The sequence below is a fragment of the Centrocercus urophasianus genome, unplaced genomic scaffold, assembly GCF_019232065.1.
Source record: "Centrocercus urophasianus isolate 14NV4802_14NV808 unplaced genomic scaffold, USGS_Curo_1.0 seq_23, whole genome shotgun sequence".
Taxonomy (NCBI): Eukaryota; Metazoa; Chordata; class Aves; order Galliformes; family Phasianidae; genus Centrocercus; species Centrocercus urophasianus.
Window position 1 is genome coordinate 15,449,530 of NW_024884789.1, and position 19,413 is coordinate 15,468,942.

Genomic DNA, 19,413 nt, shown 5'->3' on the forward strand with positions numbered 1-19,413 from the left:
CATTCCATTTCTTTTCTGGGGAAGGGACGAAGTGGGTGCTGGTGTTAATATAAAATAATAGTTCCAGGAATGGGCTCTTTAGATTTTTTTGTTGCTGTTTGTGTTGTATTACACAACTTATACACACACTTGAAGAATATACATTTTATGTACTCTTCTCTGTGTTTTATAAATAAAACTGATATATACACACACACTTATATTTTTACTTTGGTAAACATGTGTCGTGTGTCCATAAACTTGGACAACACTGGTAATAGAATAATGGGTTTTCTTATAGTAAGTAGTCTTTATACAGGAGATTAAGATAGAATTAAAGAGACATACCTCTTTAATTTCAAACTTCAGTTGAAGATCTGTCAGTTCCTCTTTAGCAGATTCCTTGCTTCCTATTTCTTCTCCTTTTCTTAGTGTCCTATCGCTTTGTTCACAACTTTCTTCAAAATCAAAATATTCTTCTTCAGAATCTGCAGAACAGAGGTGACCTCCTCCTCAGTAAGCTTTTACCAGGAACAAGGATGGATCTCTCCCGGTTTCTTTCCCTTCTAGTACCACTTAAATCTAATCTGACAAAGCACACTTTTTACATCTATATTGCCTTCTTCCCATTGGATGAAAATGGCAAAGCAACAAAAATTGAAGCTCTATTGAAGAAAGCACTAGAATTTAGTTGTATAATTAGATGCCACTGTGCAAATTTTTTTCTGGAACAACTAGGAAAATAAACATTCAAATTCAAAGCATCAATCTAATTTGCCATTTGCTAGTCTTGCTCTGTATTTGCAGAGACAGAAGAGCTTGACTAATGTAAAACATTTCAGACAGCACTCCTGTAACGTTTGCAGCAGTATTTCTGCCATACACTGGCTACTTATAAAAGAATATGTGCTTTGAATATGTTATTTAGCCTTTGCCATGTGCTTACCTCGAAGTAGATGTCTTTAACATCAAACTCTTCAAATGACAGCAGCAGACTTGGTTTTTACTAAAACAGTGTAATTCACTCTTGAAAAAGTTTTCTCAATTCTCTAAAAGACGTGGCATGACATCTGGATAATTGCTGGATTGCTAATCACATCCTAATGCAATTGCTATTAACAGCTCACTCTACTTATTTAAGAAGTTGCTTATGCAGAATATGAATTTATTTCAATAAAGAAGGTTTTTTTTTAAAAAAAAAAAGCATATGTAGTATTCTGAGGTAACAACAGCATTTTAATAATCTTATTATCCAAGTTAGAGACAACTGTACTCATCCCTAGTGTCCTAATAGCATGCTTTAAGACCAATACTTGCCTGAAAATACTAAGTTATTCCATAAATTTTGCTATGTTCTTTCTTTCTTACCTGACACCATTTCTGCTAAGAAGTGGTGTGTAGGAAGCAGTCCTTTGGCATCAACAGGAATTGTGGGAATAGTTGCTGCCTAGAGTGAGAAGGAAAAAAAAGTCAGTTTTTAAGTTTTCATAAGTTGGTACGTTGAGTTGCACTTTCCAATGATGATAAATCTTTAAGCTGGTCTTTCATTTATTACACATTTGAGTTTGGGCAATATTTATACTGAAGCCAACATGACAGTGACAAAGCTAGCTCTGTTGGAATTAGCCAACATGTTCTGATGTTAAGTTGTAATGAAGACACTTTGCACAGCTCAGATGAGCAACAGATCTCGTATTTCAGATTAAAAAAGTGAGCAGACATTAGGAGGAATTCATATAACAATCACTTTGATTCTGTTGTCAAAGTTTTAGTAGTAGTAGTATTGTTTAACTTTTATTATTTATGTTCAGCTTACCTTTGTGCTTGGAATTGAAACAGATGACATCTGAGGCAATGGAATGCTATCAATCAGATCAAAAATCCCCTTGATTTTCTGGTCAGAAACCCTGATATGCATCAAAGGAAGCCCTCCTGACACTTTAAACCTTAAGAAAAAAGAAATCTGGTTCTAAGACAAAAGAAACAGTACACACCAATTCTTGATTAAAACATTACTGATACTGAAGTCAGATCACAGTAAAGCTACTGAATCTGCATTAAAAGCAAGTGTTGCACCCATCAAAATCAGGTTTGCAGTCACTCATTTAGTTACTTCATCAAGGTGATCAGGGAACAAACAGTGAAAAAAGGCTTTGTTAAAAGTAGTAAGCTAACTAAGACATTGATGTCTTCAAATTCCAAAGTATAATATTTTGTTCTGTTCTGTACGTACACAGTAATTAAAAAATAAACCCTCTCAACATTAGTACATTACTTTGCCATTCTTGTATCTCTTTCCACCATTGATTTTGCCAGCTGTATATGAATATCCATAGGCTGTAACATATGTAAAGTTGATGAATGCTGAAAACGAGCTTTCTTCCAGTCTTCACCTGCAAGTATTAAATCCATTTAGATGAAACGCATTGCTTGCTAATTGCTATAATTAAAATACTGTGAGTATTCAAATAGCATCCCCAAGAAAAGCTGAAGAACCCACTCACAAACCAAAGCAGTCAGAACAATTTGGGTGAGATGTTCTAAGGGCTTTTTAATAGATTTTCTACATTCCTTAGCAATACATTGACTTGGCACTGTTAAGCTCAACTCCACACTAAATGATGCACTTGAATACAAAAAATTTTTTAAAGTAACCTAGCATTTTATCAACCATAAAACTTAAGTCCAAATGAACTAATACTAAGGCCAACTTCACCCATATTGTACAGCATAGTAAAGATAATAATAATTGTATGTGTTTACGTTGCTCAAAAGCAAAATAAAGAAATAATACACAGACCTACAACCAAAACACAAGCAGATGTTTCAAGAAAAACTAACAAGGAAATTTCTCAGCTTAATACTAGAAGAGGTGGCTGTTTGTTTGTTTGTTTTTAAACTAAATCTGTTTACTTAAATTCTGGCTTTTTGTTTGCCTTTTCTCTTCAAAAACATATTTACTAATTACAGAAAGGTGTACTTCAGCAATCCTCTGAGTAAACAGTTTTTCAGTAAACAACTGATAATTAGTTCAAAAGCATTTTAGTGAATATTTAATTAGTAGTTTAAAAGTTTTGTTTTAGTACCTGCTCTTCCAAAAAGAAGTTGCACATTTTTTATTTCCACATCAAACTTGTCATAAGCTTTGTCCATAATCTCTTCTAAGGATGAAAAACTAGAAGCTTCACTACTGCCTTGGTTTATGCTGTTCAGCTAGAAAACGTAAGGACAAGATAAGTATAAAACTGACGCCAAATATTAGTTCTAGTGATGGTGAAAAAGATGATTCATGTAACTTCCTGATAGCCAGTTGGATTATTATAGAGAACATACCTAGATTACTTCCACACTTCCCTCACCAAGGCTATTAAATTGTTATTTCTGATGGTGCTGTCAAACCATACAATTCATGTAATGTGAAATGAATTCTTATTATTAATTTAAAAGTTTATAGCTGAAGTACAAACAAAATATTTATTTAGTCAATTAAAAGCAAGTTAAATAATTGCCATTTTTTATTTTCATAGAAGTAACAGAATCAATTTTCAAAATCAAGTAAAAAAACATATATCCTCTTATATTAATAAGAGGTACCTCATTCTAAAGATAAACAAAAGGAAAAATAATCACATTTTGCTAAATATATTATTAATAAAAATATTATTACCATGATTTATCAAAAAAGACAATGTTTCTGGGGCAGGTTACACAGCTACATCATAGTCAACCCAACAGCTCTGAACACTGACAGAACTGCTGACTGCAGTTGATCTTTTAAGCACACTAGGTGAGAATACTTTTGCAGATGCACACCTTCACTTTCTGATATTCACAGTTTTACGTGACAGATATGTTGAGAAAAAAAAAAAAAAAAAAAAGACTATTTCCTTCTTCTTCTGTGCTTATGAAAAGAGATCATTCACATACCTGAAATGTACCGAAGTCTAAGATCAGCAAATTTGAATTTTCATGGTAGAAACCTGTCTGCGGAACCACAAGGTAGGAAGGTTTCAGATGAACCTTCAAGTCAAGGACTTTCCTCATTTCGATAATATGAACTAATCCTACAAAACAAAAGAGAAGGGACATTACAATTGAAATGCTACTCACAAGAAAACATTTTTCCAGGTCATATATGAAGAAATGTTATCTGAAATATAACACATCTTAGATACAGGCTGACTTTTTTAAAGGTTTGTTTTCCACCTCAACCAACTGCTCTCCACTAAAAGAACATCCATTATTCTAAGTTCAAAACAAAACAAAACAAACAAAAAAAAACCGAACGAGATAAAAAAGACATCTAGTAATTCTATTTAGCCAGCAATCAAAACACAAAGTTTTGAAAGAAATATTCTATGATATTCGAGGCTTTGCCTTCAGTGAGATGTCCCTTACCTGTAGCAGTTCTTTCCTTGATTTCTTCGAGCTTCATTAACGTGGCTGATGTCAATCTTTCAAGATCCATTCCCTTACTTGTCTGGAAGAATTCTACCATTGCATTTATTGTTCTCTTTTAAAGACAAAGAGACAAGAATTAACAACATGTTTTAACAACATGATGATAAGCAATTCAGAAAAAAACTACAAAATAAATCTTAATCGAGCAAAGAGAATGAAAGCGACAGTTAAAAAAAGAATCACAAAAGAGAGAACAATTTTGATTACTACTCACTGCATCATATTTTATTTCCACAGGCTGTGATTCAATACTAAGACTCTGATCAGCAGTACTATCTTCGGGATTAGTATTAAACTCTATTTTCAGTAGAGAAGACTTGCTGTCCCCAATGGAAGCCACAAGAGATGGTATAATGTTTTCTTGTCTCAGGCCGGTAACATACCAGTTTTCAAGCTTTGCTTCCACCCTAAAGACGACAGGTGGGTAATTACTATATAAATTAGAAACTGGAACAGTTCCATCTATGAGGAACAAGCAATATCAGAAGGCTTTTGATAAAGGAAAATAAGAAATCAAGCTAGTGTCACAGGACTAACAAACAACATGGGTAACTCATTGTAACATGAACTGTGAAGAAATAGGTAGGAGCCATGTTCTTCACAACAAGGGTGATATTTTCCTTTCAACTGCAGTTATTAGAAACAGAATTCTTTTCAGGGTGCTGGGTCTCTCTTGCTGGAATCTCTCTATGGACCACTTCCCGCCAAGTAAATGATATGGCATACATTTATGTAAAACTTGTACAACTTTTCTGGGGGTTGTGATCACACCTTTAATAAAACTGTTTTCAGCAAAATATTTCCACAGTTCACAACTCAGCTGGTGATCCTATGCAAGAAGTCAAAAGATAAAGGAACTGCAAATGAAAGTGTGAACAAATGCAGACTTGTTCTCCAGACACTGAAACCATTCTTACATCACTGTGTAACAATAACTTGTGCCCATTATTTCTGGCGTGATTTCTCTCAGAAGAGAAAGGTTTCCATGTGCTGGCTCATATGTACACACAATACACAGGCATGGATTTTTTTTTTTTCTGTAGGAAATAAGCCACATCACATTCAATAGCTTGGCTGGAACGTGTTAGCTAAACCATTGCACACTGCTTAAATAATTCCCAGAGTTAATATACAGCACTTCAACATATAAATTCAACAAACAACTCATTCACATTCACACAGCAACAAATAATATCCTTTTCCTCATTCCATTCAATATTATTCACCAAACTGACAATATCTTCTAATTATTAGAAAGAATGAAACAAAAAAAAAAAAAAAAATCCATGTAAAAAAATAAATACAATTTTCAAGAAAAAAAAAAGGTGTAAGAATTTTGAAAAAAGTAAGATTTCTACAAAAGCAAAATATAAATCTAATTACTTAATGGCTTGTGCTCCTGGGCGTTGTGATATTTTTGTACTCAAATCAATTATCTGAACTTTAAGAGTTTCTGCCACATTCTGGTCTTCTTTAATTGTAAGAGAAGTGCTCACCAGCTTCAATGTCACAATATGGGCAATATACTAGCAAAGAGAGAGAAAACTGCAATTAGTCATCTTCATCACAAAATTTTTTCTGAACTCCTAATTTAAATGAATCTAATGCAATGTGGAGTTATGGCTAAACCAGCAGCCATACATCCACAGGCAATAACCTCAGTTTACAGAACCTTCAACCCTCACCAGACATTTCTCTAATATAAAACATGGTATTTCAAGAAATGCTGAGTTAATTTGAATTTTTTTTTCTTCTAAGAACTCACAGGGGTTTTAAACTGTGAAAGCAAGTGTCAAAAACATATTTTGCCTATGTACCATTTGTGACTGTGCCAATCAGCAAGTTAAGAAAAATTGAACCATACTCCATAATCAATTTGAAGCCTGCACATTTCCATGTGGTATTGACAAAAATGAAAGCACCTTTACAGTTCACTGTTTGTCTAAACCAAGAAATCAACCTTTTCCTACACAAATGCACTGTTTGCATTTTGCATCTTCTTTGCTGGTCACAGATGCTTGCTGCTGCTCTACTCTTCTCAATCTGACAAGCACCTAAGCTCACAGGACTGATTGTACAGAGAATAATACAATGTTGCCACTTAGAATTTTGAGCCTTCCCATGGGAAGCACAATAATAGAAAGATTTGTTTTTAAACCATCCCCTTAAAAAGTTGTTTACCTGTTTCGGTAAGGAAAGGTGATAGGAGCTCTCACTATAGCCAATAGCAGTAAAAAGCTTAGCCTTCTCTTCTGGTGTCATTAGTTCATCGATAGCTAATAAATAAATATATACATACATAAATAAAATCCACAAAAGCTTACACTTCAGCTAGCAACTATAACCAATTTCCCTCCCACTAGTTTTCTACTGCGCTTAAGTTCTGTTGACACAAAGTTCTATATTATATTGCAGTAAAGTCCACTTTGTAAAATAACAAGCAGCCTTCATATATGGCATTATGTATGCAGCACTAAAATTACCATCATTTATATTACGAGACGATCCACATTTTCCAGCAATGAAAAGAGCTTTGAGGAGTACTATTAGAAGCACTTTCTCTTTCAGATGGAAGATGACCAGAATACAGTATTTCAGTCGTCACCTGTAAAACCACAGCTAAAAACTCGATACTCTTCTCCTTAGAAGGTTCTGAAGTATTTAGGGACATTTCAGAAATACTCCCTATTTTCCAACTCAATCATCAATAACAGTAAATAAAATCATAAAATAGATCACTACTGTGTGGTATTGTCTGTTTCATACTCACTTCTGTATAGTAGGGAACATACAGTAAGACATACCGTAACTTGCTTCTTTGTCTTCATTCAACCAAGTACATAGAAACTCTGATGTCTTAAAAAGTTACTATATTACAGCCTACACTTACTTTCAGGAACGGATGATTCTTCATCTTCCTTTTTTCTAGATTCTCTCCTACCCCAGAAACCACTAAACCATCCTCCACTTTTTTTTTCAGCTTCAATGCCTTTCTTCTTCAGTAGTTTCTGTCCTGATCTTATTGTCTACAAAGCAGACATTAAAATATGTAATTAATTATTATGTATTTTGTTTTCCTGTAGATTACGTGTTTAATAGGCATGAGAGGGACAGCAACATCACCCCTGCAAGAGGGACTATTCTGAGCTTACCTTCAGAATGCTAAGTGTTTTTCACCTCAACTGCAGACCCCAAATTTTCCCTAGCATTGTAACAGGCAACTACTTAGCGTCACAAATGATTTCCAAAATAAAACGTAGGTTTCATCTACCTCTTAAAAATTCTATCATAGCTGTTGTTTAATTAAATTTGCTGTCCACTAGAAAGGCATCAGAATATTTGAAAGTACAGATTGTGTGGTAACAGCTGTATATGTTTGATTTGAAAACCAGTAGAGCTAGTCTTGAAATAACAGAAGTCAAAGGAACAAAACAATCATTAATGCAGAGACAACTGCAGTATGGTACAGGCTAGACAGCAGAAACAGCGCATGCAGTAGTAAGTATTGGGGAATTGCTTCTAGTTTGTAAACTGATTTATTCCTGTCCTGGAAAAACTGGAAGCTTGCCTTCTTTTTTCCCCATTCAGCCATACTCATCACCACAGATTTTGTCAAGACTCTGTAATGACCAAACAATCCTATTTGAAGTGCTACAATATTACTGAACAGAAATAATTTCTTACCTCAGCTTGTGCCTGTTGTCTTGCTAGGACTATATTGAAGACATCAAGCTTTTTTTCTAGGTCCTGTAAAAATATAAAATATTTTATAATAAAAATAAAATATATAAAATGTTAAAAATAATATAATATAAATCATCTGCTACTCAGTCACATTTAGTAAAATCTCACTACTACAATTTCTCTACCAATCCTTTCATATTTACTCTCCAACTTCTCTCTAGACATGCTCCTTTCTTTTAATGGGTACATCTGCTTCTGAAGCCTGATGTTAGTATAATTTTTATCCTTCTATCTTACACTTCAATAAAAAACCAAAGTTTATTACCCTAAAACCAAGAAATGTTAATTTACACATCTACATTAGAATTCTTTCTTTCCCCACCAGGTTATGTTGAGCTTCTGATTAAAACTGTCTTTCTAGACCTCTTGTGCTCTAAGAAAACCATCAATCTTGATGGCTGTCATGAATATTTAAAGAATTATGTAATCAAGGGATAAAAAAATATTTGCCCTTGAGTGAAACACTGCATACCTGAATTTGTCTCTGCGTTTCTTCTGACAGTTTGCTCTGTGTCAGTTTGTTCCTGTATGCGTTTCTGTAACTCTTCAGAAGCTGCCTATGTTGTTTTATGTTACTCCACGACCACATACGAGTACATCTTTTGATGTGAACTTCAAGAACGCTGTCACCTGCATACTTCCACCTACAATAAATTCACACATGTGGATAATTTCATATTTCATTTTGTGCCCTGCAACTTAGAAACTGCAGAAGGAGTATTTTATTAATACACAAACACTTTCTTCATTTAAGCAATTCACTTACAAAATTTTAAAGTTTCTACTTCACTTCATGAAAAGACCAAAGGCTTATGTTCCATGTCTGATGAACTATAAATTCATATTCACTACTGACTTCCACATGTTTACAAATCTGGGCTATAAAAGCATAAAGAACATTTAAACACTTTGATAAGTAGCATCAATTCGTTATTCAGAAAAAGATCCATAAAAAATGTAATCAGCTCAAAACTAAGAACTAAAATTACAGTTGACACGTTTCCCTTGTAATACATGTACTAATTTTTTCTTTAGTTTTTCTAAAATTGTATTCTAATCTTCAGAGAGATCACTGGAGTTTTGTTCAGAGATTCTGGGATGAAAGTTAGCTTTATAAGTCATTTTCATCACCTGGATCTTTCACATAATCTGCTCTGCAAACTATTTTTACTTGGCTAAGTAAAAAGCTACGTTAAGTTTTAATGACACATGCAATCCAGTTTTAAAAGCACATTGTCCACAAAGGAGGATGATAAGACTGGAAATGACTCAACACATCTCGACACATCTCCCAGAGAGCGCATGACTCAGTGCAACTTACCATTGCCTGGCATTTTTATGCAGAGGTACATTTGGCCTAAATTTTCTGTACGGTGCATTGCGAACCATGTAATCTACGGACTCCAGAAGGTCAATCATGCTGAGGTACTAAGCACAGGAAAACAAGTTCCTTAGCAAAAGTTTGGATTTCATTACATGCAGTATTTCCAGTAGAAATATATGTTTGTAAGGCTGCCTTCAGTGCTCCCCAAACTACACAGAAATTTAGGCCTATGCATTTTCATTGCTACTTAAAGTAGACCAACAGCTATACCTATTGCTGTTGGAGGATGCTGCCATCTGAAATTCTGGTTTCCTTGAGAAACAAAACAGGTCTATTTTTCTTACTTCTATTCACCTGCTCAAAACACAGTCTTGAACTTTCTCAAATCTTATTTTCTTCCTTTGTCAATAAAAAATTGCCCCAATATTGGAACTGCATTTGCACTAATAATCTTGGCACTGTTCTCAATACAGACTGCATTTGGGAATCGATGAGAGCTAAAAATACACTGAAACTGTAAATTATAACTGAATAAGCAATGATATTGCTAGGGAGCTATCAAAATGAGTGTGGGCTCTGTTCCCAAAGCCAGTACACACCATTCATTCCTACTCTTGCTTTTACCCTTCCTTCTCTCCCATTACAGTGCTGGCTTATAGTTTCAGCAGATAAAGTGAGACAAGGGTTAATCATAAGAGATTCCATTTTCTGTTCTCTATTCCAAGTGCTGTTCTCACAGCTTCTGCAGGTAACAAGGTCAGAAAGCCTGAATCTAACAGCGGGGAGCAACTGTTACACAAGGATCACATTTTTTAATCACAATTACTGATACAGCTCCTCATAAACTCTGAAGCAGGTGACAACTGACACCAACCCAACTTACCTGTGGCTTTGTGAGTTCAATAGCAATTCTCTGTACTTCTACATTACAATCAAGCTTGGGAGTTTTCAGTTCTGCTTCTGCATTTGGGTTGATAAAAACTCTTGCAGAGGCTGATACTGGTCTAAAAACTTAAAAAATTAAAAAATTGAGATTAATTTAAAACAGGAAGCCATCTTAAAAATACTTAAGCCCGCTGCCTGATATATCACCTACTCCACATAGTATGATGTGTACACTCAAGACCCACAGAAACAGTTCAACACAGTAAAGTGCAAGGTTTTGCACTTGGGTCAGAGTAATCCCAGATAAATATACAGACAGGGTGAAGAACTCCTTGAGAACAGCACTGCGGAGAAGGACCTGAGAGTCCTGGTGGATGAAAAATTGAACATGAGCCAGCAGTGTGCTCTTGCAGCTTGGAAGGCCAGTGGTATCTGGGCTCCATCAGAAGAGGGGTGGCCATCAGGGACAGGGAGTGGAATTGTCCCTCCCTACTCTACTCTTGTGAGGTCCCACCTGGAGTACTACATCCAGCTCTGGGGCCCCCAATACAGGAAAGACAGAGAGCTGTTGGAGAGGATCCAGAAGAGGGCCACAAAGATGATCAGAGGGCCAGAGCACCTTTCCTACAAACACAGGCTGAGGGAGCTAGGCTTGTTCAGTCTGGAGAAGAGAAGGCTGTAAGGAGACCTCATTACAGCCTTCCAGTATTTAAATGGGGATTATTGAAAAAAAAAAAAAAAAGGGGGAATCAACTTTTTAGTTGGGTAGACAGTGATAGGACAAGGAGGATGGTTCCTTTCAACCCATGCCATTCTATGATTCTATGAAACATTTAATTCATACAACAAATGAGATCAGCCCAGCAATAGTTAGAAAAAAGAAAAAAACTCTACAATGTTAAATTTCACAAAAGCCTAAACATAATGAAGCTAGTATGGATATGCCTGTACGATCAGTTCAGACCAACTAAAATGCTCAAAGCACTGTATGTTCACTCACTCGTAGCTTACTTACTGTACTCGTAGTCTTGAGGCTGGTTATCACCATATGGAATTCCTCTTTTCAGTTGATCCTGTAAAGGAATATGATACTGTCTAGCAATTGAAGGATATTTACTGTTGGTCTACTTAAAATTTAGAAGACACTAGGAATTTAGAGGACAGTTCAACTCCAATAATGTTTCTGCAGGAGTTTCCCCAAACCTTCACCCCAAGTACTTAAAAGTAAAATGTTTTAACACAGCAGACTCAATAGGTTTCTCTCATCAAGTAGAATGTTATTACAGTTTAATTCAACTTCATTCAGAAATTCACTGAACCTTCATATCTTGCATCAACTAGCGTTCACTAATTTAAAACATTCTAGCAATCGTGTACATGCAGACATGTAGTGTAATAGATGAAGTATTTGTTTTTAAACTCCTTGAAGGTGCAGAGACAATGTATTCATAATCTATCCTTCCTCATATTTATCCCATAAGGAAGCCGTTTCAGTCTTCTGATATTCCACAGTTAAGAGAGAAATGAAAGATACAGTGTCAGGAAAATAATGCAGCAGCCTGAGAGGAATGAGCAACTTCATGCTGGAACTGAGTCCTCATTCAAAACGAGGTCTCTTCTCTGCTGCAATTCTTCAGCAGTGTTTTGAAGATGCTATACAAAGACCAATTATTTCATCTAGTTTATGGATTGCAATGGCACTATCAGTTAAAACAGGACACACACTTTTAAGAAGCAGTACATACAATGCATTATATGAAGGCAGATGAAGTACTTGTTACTGTCCTATTTTACAAAGACTATCAATATCAAGCATAGTTTTTACAAGGAAAACATCTTACAGATAGAAATCTCTTCCAGTAATTTCTTTTCCCAATTTCTTATTTTAAAATGTTTCGTATTTTACAAAAAAGTACACATGCTAATTAAAGATATTTGCATTTAAATGCACTTTCTGAACTCCAGTAGTGAAAGTAAGCTTTTCAATAAGCTTAAGTGTATAACAGCTAATCTCACAAACAGCCATATGCTCATGTTATTTAAATATGAAGACTGTTGTGTGAAAGTGACAGACTGCTATGGATTACACAGCTTATTTCAACTACGAGGCAGACCAATCAGCTACTGTGCTAAATCTGATTTCTTGATAATACTGCTTACAAGTATGACTGAAATGGCCTATCTAGACGGAAGTCCTAGCATTTCAGGAAACAGGATATACTGCAGACTACATTTAAAATGTATTCTAGTCTCTGTTTCAGAATTCTCTGTACTGAAAAGGACTTCATAAGCAGCTGAGAAGATTTACACAAGGCATCTTACGCCCATGCCAAATTCCACACTTCCTTCATTACAGCTTATTAAGAATTTGTAAGCATCTCTACTAAACTAAAAAGGCATAATGGAAAGCACCCTGAGGAATTTTAGCTGTAAGAGTATGCAGACAGGACAAAGAAACAACATATTCACAGCGTCTTATACATGCAGCGAACTTGAATTCCAACTTCTAGAAAATGAGAATTATCCTACAATGGGAACCAGAACTAAAATAGAAGGAGGTCTTGGGTTTCAAGTTCCACATTAACAGCAAGAATTCAGAGTACATTTATTGACTGGCTGGTTTTACCAGTTTTGAAGCATACTTCCTTATTAGCATCAAGTCCATCACGTTAAGTGTATGCTTTGTTCACAAGAGAAAAATAAATAAATCATAACTGTAAAAGACTAGGACTGCAGAAGAAATGGAAACAAGGAATACTGTATGAGGATACACGGAACATTTGTATAACATTTATAAACACAGTGTGTCAGTAATGCACTGTATTTTGCACAGACGTACTTATTCAAACCAAAAGTAAAATGCAGATAATATACAGCACATGTTCAGCGTTCTCCACAAAATGAAACAAACACATTTCTGATCAACTAAGAAGAGTAGTCATACGTACAATATTCCAAGCCAGGTGACTTGTTTTCATAATCCTTCTAAGTTCACTTTCAAAACGTAAACTATTCATTTATTTACCAGCCAGCAGCTCTCTAGAATACCTAGCTGCTTCTCATTGCTTACAAATCAGCCATCTTTTAACCACATTTATGTAATAGCAATCTGAAACGAACTTAACAGCAAAGGCACTTTTGCAATCAAGTACTCCTCAGCTGCAGTACAGAAGGAGGATGTTTGCCCTCAGCTGCAATTTATGTCTATATAATTGCCCTATTAGTAGTGCCACATTCCTAGTTTTTCTTTAGACTAAGTAAAAGTTGTTTTACTTTTATTTAATTGCTGCCTTATCTCATGAGTATTTCCTAGGCTTACAACACTACAATTTGCAGTACACCACTACTCATCTAGCTAACAGCAACTCAGAACACTAACAAATCATAGAAACTAGACACAGCCTTCGAGTAGCTCATACATGCAAACTGGAGTTTATCCCTCCCCTGTAATTACCATTTTAATTATTTCCAGCATCATCTCTGCCACACAGTCTACCTTAATTATGTTTCATTTTCAGAAGTCATCATTACTCAGTCCTACTGAGTACTTCCAATGTAAAGCTGTGACCCTTTTCAACTTGACAATTGAAGCATGCTCATTTTTCCGTATCTGTTTCCCAAAAGAGGGGTGCTACCTTCAGAGAAATACTATATTAATTCCTCTAACTCCCACGTCGGACAGTGGACAGTTACCACCTACAAGGTATAGTTTGCTAAAAGTAAAAAGAATAAATGCTCTTTACTTGATGTTCTTGCTCTTCACTTTGGCAATGTTCTTTGCTTTGCTGACTTGTTCTTCTGTTTGGCTACATCACATTGGTTAGTTTCACTTACACAGCTTAGGTATCTTGATAATATAAAAGTTTCTGCTCCAATAAGGTTTAATATTCTGAAATTTTAACAACTCTACGTTTGTTTACTATTTCAGTTCTCATTACAGTAGCTAAATAAGACCTGTATAGCTCAGACATTTAATAAACAGTACTGAGCACGAGCACACTAAGTCACACGCTAATAGAACTGTCCTTACAAACCCAGTTTCCAACCATCTCCAAGTCTGTAGGAGCTGGTAACACATAGAGCCACCAAAGCATATTAACCATCAATGGCACAATGAATTAACACATGGCCCTGCTATCAGCATAGAGCTGACCAAATGTCTGGGGTTGGGTGCTGCTGAAATTAATAAGACATTGTCTGAAACAGTGTAACAGTTGTGAGATGGAGCACCACTCAACATTCAACTCTACCTTACCAGTATCTGTTCATGGGAGCCGTGATAATACATTTTGCTGTGTACATTCCAATAGGCACTGAGGCTGTCCAAGCATAAAAGCTGCAAAGAAAAAACAAAAGCATTCAACAGATTCCATACTCTGTATTCAATACATTCTATGAATTTAGCTTCCACTTGGAAAAAAAAAAAAGGTTATACAACAAATCTACTATAAGCACTGAGACACATTTAATCTTTTAATACCATCTTGAAAAGAAAATTACTTGCTAAAAAGCATGCTCTTAAAGTGCACACATTCACACACACTGATAAAAGGTAACTGGGGTGGGGAGGAGCAAAAGGGCATGCTTCACTACCTGAATTCCAAATGTGTTTTACATATAGACTACTATAGGAAATGGCAATTTGACAACAGTTTGAAATCATAGTTACTACACAGATTTCTGTCTTGCTGTGTAATGTTGTTTATGAGCAGATCAGTGTTTGCATTGATTGCTTAAACTATGGAGTAGAAAGGTATGCCTTACTTAAAGCCAGTCTTTTTAGTTCTACTTATTAAAAAATTAAGTAAAAATACAAGAATTCACAGTTTTTCCAATTTTTCTCTGTACCTGCATACTACATCTCTCCAATAACAGTTGCTAGCTAAAATTTTTAGCCATTTAGGAAAAAAAAAACAAAACACATTACCTTGTAAATTACTTTTGTAGCATCACTTAGAATTGAAGGTTTCCAGTTCTCATTTGTTGTCTGAAATTCCAAAGGCACAGAAGTCATTCTGTGATGCACCTTACCTACCACATCTGTGGCTTTATACTATTTTTCCACGCACAGAATAAATCATTTTGGTGCCACCAGATTACAGAGATCAACTTCTCTAGTCTGCATACATGCAAGTCAAAACCCAATTCCAAATTTGTGAGTTACTTTTAGCTCTCAACTCCTTATCCTAGCCATGAAATCCCATGTATTTATGGCAAACAAGTTAGCTGAAATTCTCTCTCCTCTCTTCTCAGGAGGCCTGGCAAAATACCACATTCTTCATCATGATGTAACACCTGCCTTAATTTATCTACTGGACATAGAAACAAGCTTTCCTATGAAATTAAGCACATTCAGTTTTAAAGATCACTTGGAACAGTGGAAAAAAGAAATTGCTTGTCACAAAATAGTATGATGTTCCTCAGTTATCTTCCCTGCTACTTGTACAAACTTCAAGGACTATTTACATGGAGCAAAGGCTGTCTTACCCTCCATATCCATACAATAATTGCATTATATTACATGCCTGACTTATCTCTTCTGGTGCCCAATCAAATATAAGTAAATCAAAACCATGAACACATGCATGCACACAAATATTACCAATAAACTAAGCTCGCCCAATGTCATTCCCAAGGAAATTGGACACTGTGGATCTGTGACCTGCAAAATAGAAAAAGAACAGCTATTTGTCCATACTCACCGCATACTAAGAATCATGTCATTAAAATTGATTGAAATCTTGAGCTGTTTTCCTTTGCTTAATTTTTAAGCATTCAGTTGGGTCAGTACCATACAGCTGCAGATTAAAGGCTTAGGAATTCAATTCTGAAATTTTCTTTCAGGTTTTTAAACCTTTGTATAGTAAAAAACTGAAGAACTGTCAAGTACCATGTCTCAGTCAACTATAGCACTTTCTGACTTCCGTTCTTCCCACCACTGTAAATACAGTGTCTCTAAAAACAGATCTAGAATAGCTCTGGGTAATGCTTTATGCCCAATGCTTCCTCTCTACATGCAGCTATCTCATCACAAACTGCTTCACTCATATCCAGGAAGCTGGATGGGGATAGAATACTACCTATTAGCTATTAGTTATTCAACTTTTTGTTTTCCAACTCATCCTTAAGTTCACAAGTCCCTGCCATTCTGAATTCTGGTCATTACAATGGAAAGTTCTGCATATCAACTGTTTGCACCAATGTATGACAAATTGTCACCACGTAAGTTTAGTGAGCAAGGCAGCACCAGGCAATGCAAAATAGAGATTATCTACTTCACATATCCAAAATAACTCTGGCTTTCAGTTGTACCTTAAGTATTTAATTCTAAGATACGCATAAGAAGTCACAGTATTTTTTCAAAATGGTAAATAACAGTTTGTGTCTGTGGACTAGACCATAACGACTGCACTGGAGTCATACAAAATGGAGAGTCATATAAAATGGAGAAAGCACGTTCCAGGTACTTACATCATCTTCGTATTTAACATGAATGCCTGTGATCTTGACTTGGACATTTTTTATAACTTGAGTTGCAAGCTTTTCCAAGAAAGTATCTTTCTTCTCCTCCTTTGGTTTATCTGGAAAATAAAATAAAGAAATAGCATCCAGTGAAACAATACATATCGAGTTTAGCTACACTAACAGCTATTCCAGCGTACACTTAATACTTATTCTAATGTGAATACCTGGTATTTGAGTTTTTAGCTACTTAATTTTTTTTCCTTTTCTGTATATCCCTATTGTGAAAACGTAATATTAGTTTTGTGCACCACAATTGTAAGAAAATTTATGTCTAAGTTTCACTAACAATAGTGCAGCTTACACTGATCTCCAGATCGACTTTTAAGGTATACCTCCCCGCACCCTCCAAGGCAGAAGCCCCTTAGAAGTTCATCAGCAACTAACTAGGAGTTTCAATTAGAAAACAGGTAAGAAGGTGTTATTTAGCACAAAATATCCTAAAATACCTAGGTGAAGATGATGCTTAGATAATAAAGGATCAGTTCATTAGGGCTTTTCACAGGATACTGCCTGAGAAGATTAAATAGCTTGCATACAATAAATGAAAATATAAAGATACTCTGTGAAATATTCTAGTTTTTCAGTAGTAGAGCTGTACTCTGATCATTTAAGCTAAGTTAGTAAATTCAAAATTCAGAAGGACTAAGCACAAGTGCATCTGATCCAATAACCAACAACAAAATGCTCTCTCTACTTTATTTTCTCTTTCAAAAAGGGAAGGAAAAATAATCAGTGGACGCATATGCAAGACTACGAGAAACTAATACAAATAGCACGCAAACTATGTAGCAGTTAAAAACAAAATCGAAGTCATGTTTCTTACCCACCTTTTGAGTGATCACGACCTTTAAAGGGTCTCTTAAAATGCTTTTTATACTTTTTACGCTTACGTCCTTTTTTCAGGGCAAGCAATTTTTTTGGGAAAAGCATAAAATTCCAGTTAGCAAAGCAGAAATGCAAGAAAGAAAAGAAAAGACAGCAGAAAGTTTAGCTTGTCAAAACAGAATACCTTAGAAAGCTCTCATTAAAAGAATTAAAGAATTTCATAGCTGTTAAGGAAGCAATCAACTAATCCTCATAACACAGAGCATCATTTTCCATCATTCACATATACATGAATTCACTTTCGTGGAAGCAACTGAAGCATTGCCTTTTCTTTTTCTACTCCATGTCAGTAAAAACTTCAGATTCAGTATAGAAATTGCACTGTGATCGAGGGCCATGCCAACTGCAAGTGTAAATGCACGTTTCAAGATCTGTTACACAAGATCCCATGAGTTTAAGGAGTTAGCCATAATCACCAGGCTTCTCAGCAAATACACACTCAAACTTTTTAATGAGTTCATTTCAGATCTCCAACGCACAAAGCAGATCTGAAAACAGAATCATGACTACTTATTAGAACCCTGGTGAATATTTTTTTCTGTAATCCAAGCTTTTATTTCATGACTTCAGGCAAAGGCACGTAACGAAACACTTAACAGAATACTCATATGGGAAAAACACTGAAGTCAAAATCCAGATGAGACTTCCATGCAAGTGCATAACTTCCAAGTTAAGATATTCATGATGTACAAGAAAACCCAAAGAAGGCTTTTCAGTAAGATTCTCACAACAATCAACAGCAGGATATGAAAGTAATTTAAATGAATGACAGCTGAAACTGAAAAAAAAAAAAAAAGCATACAGAAATAATAATTCTTTAATAGTTTTATATGAAATTAAATTCTAATATTCACACACAAATTGCAGTCAAAAAAACAAACACAACCACTCCACAAATTAAGCTAATGGTCTGTTTTCCCACATTTCTAAAGAAAACCAGTTTGTTGAGTTGTCTCATTTCTTTCACCCCTCTGGCCATAAGGGGGAAAAGAGCCTAGCAATAGGGCTGCCTGCACTTAACTTAATAAGATATACCACAAGAAGGGTGCATCCTACTAAAGTTGGAAACAAGCACAAAGGCCAGTTTAACTTAGAGGAAGAGCTTTGGTTTTTATGCAGTTTGCGCATTCCTTCAAAGGAGGAAAAAGTGCCAGCCAAGACTTCAACCTGTCCTGTAAGTACTTACAAAGTGCTCACCCTACAAATAAAAAATGAGAGGGCTAAGGAGGGAGTAGGAGAAAATCTACACCAATGTTTTAATGTTGAAGAACGCCATCAGCATTTTATGACACTCTGAACTTGACACAGATGATAGATAACTTTCTAAACGGTCTCCCAGTCTTCTTGAAGAGCCCCAGTCACTTAAAGCCTCTGCCTGAATCAGTAATCATTAAAATCTTATTTCTAGAATCATTGATATGCACATGCTAACCAAACATGCATTGTTTCCTTATTTCCACATTTGGCAGCTTTGGGTTTTGTTGTTGCTGATGTTTCAAAACATAAAGCTGCAATTAACCATGCATACCCACCAGGCTTGATGTCCTTGTAAATCAGACTCTCCAGCCCATACAGGGAATCCTGTGAATGAGCACCTTGGTCCACATGGC

The 19,413-nt window shown here is 35.5% G+C and overlaps 1 protein-coding gene across 2 annotated transcripts in view; it reads right to left on the reverse strand.

Annotated features, from left to right (window-relative positions):
• Positions 1-19,413, reverse strand: part of VPS13C (vacuolar protein sorting 13 homolog C) — a 79,985-nt gene that overhangs the window by 52,939 nt on the left and 7,633 nt on the right. For both annotated transcript variants that reach the window (XM_042824379.1, XM_042824380.1), the window contains exons 6-25: positions 16,865-16,974; positions 15,996-16,055; positions 15,321-15,380; positions 14,649-14,729; positions 11,409-11,466; positions 10,392-10,519; positions 9,506-9,612; positions 8,657-8,828; positions 8,125-8,187; positions 7,331-7,466; positions 6,622-6,716; positions 5,824-5,966; positions 4,655-4,847; positions 4,378-4,492; positions 3,907-4,043; positions 3,066-3,192; positions 2,255-2,372; positions 1,796-1,925; positions 1,348-1,426; positions 328-467 (exon numbers count right to left, since the gene is read on the reverse strand). In XM_042824379.1, the coding sequence (XP_042680313.1) occupies positions 328-467; positions 1,348-1,426; positions 1,796-1,925; positions 2,255-2,372; positions 3,066-3,192; positions 3,907-4,043; positions 4,378-4,492; positions 4,655-4,847; positions 5,824-5,966; positions 6,622-6,716; positions 7,331-7,466; positions 8,125-8,187; positions 8,657-8,828; positions 9,506-9,612; positions 10,392-10,519; positions 11,409-11,466; positions 14,649-14,729; positions 15,321-15,380; positions 15,996-16,055; positions 16,865-16,974 (2,252 nt within the window). The remainder of the gene's footprint in view (positions 1-327; positions 468-1,347; positions 1,427-1,795; positions 1,926-2,254; positions 2,373-3,065; positions 3,193-3,906; positions 4,044-4,377; positions 4,493-4,654; positions 4,848-5,823; positions 5,967-6,621; positions 6,717-7,330; positions 7,467-8,124; positions 8,188-8,656; positions 8,829-9,505; positions 9,613-10,391; positions 10,520-11,408; positions 11,467-14,648; positions 14,730-15,320; positions 15,381-15,995; positions 16,056-16,864; positions 16,975-19,413) is intronic.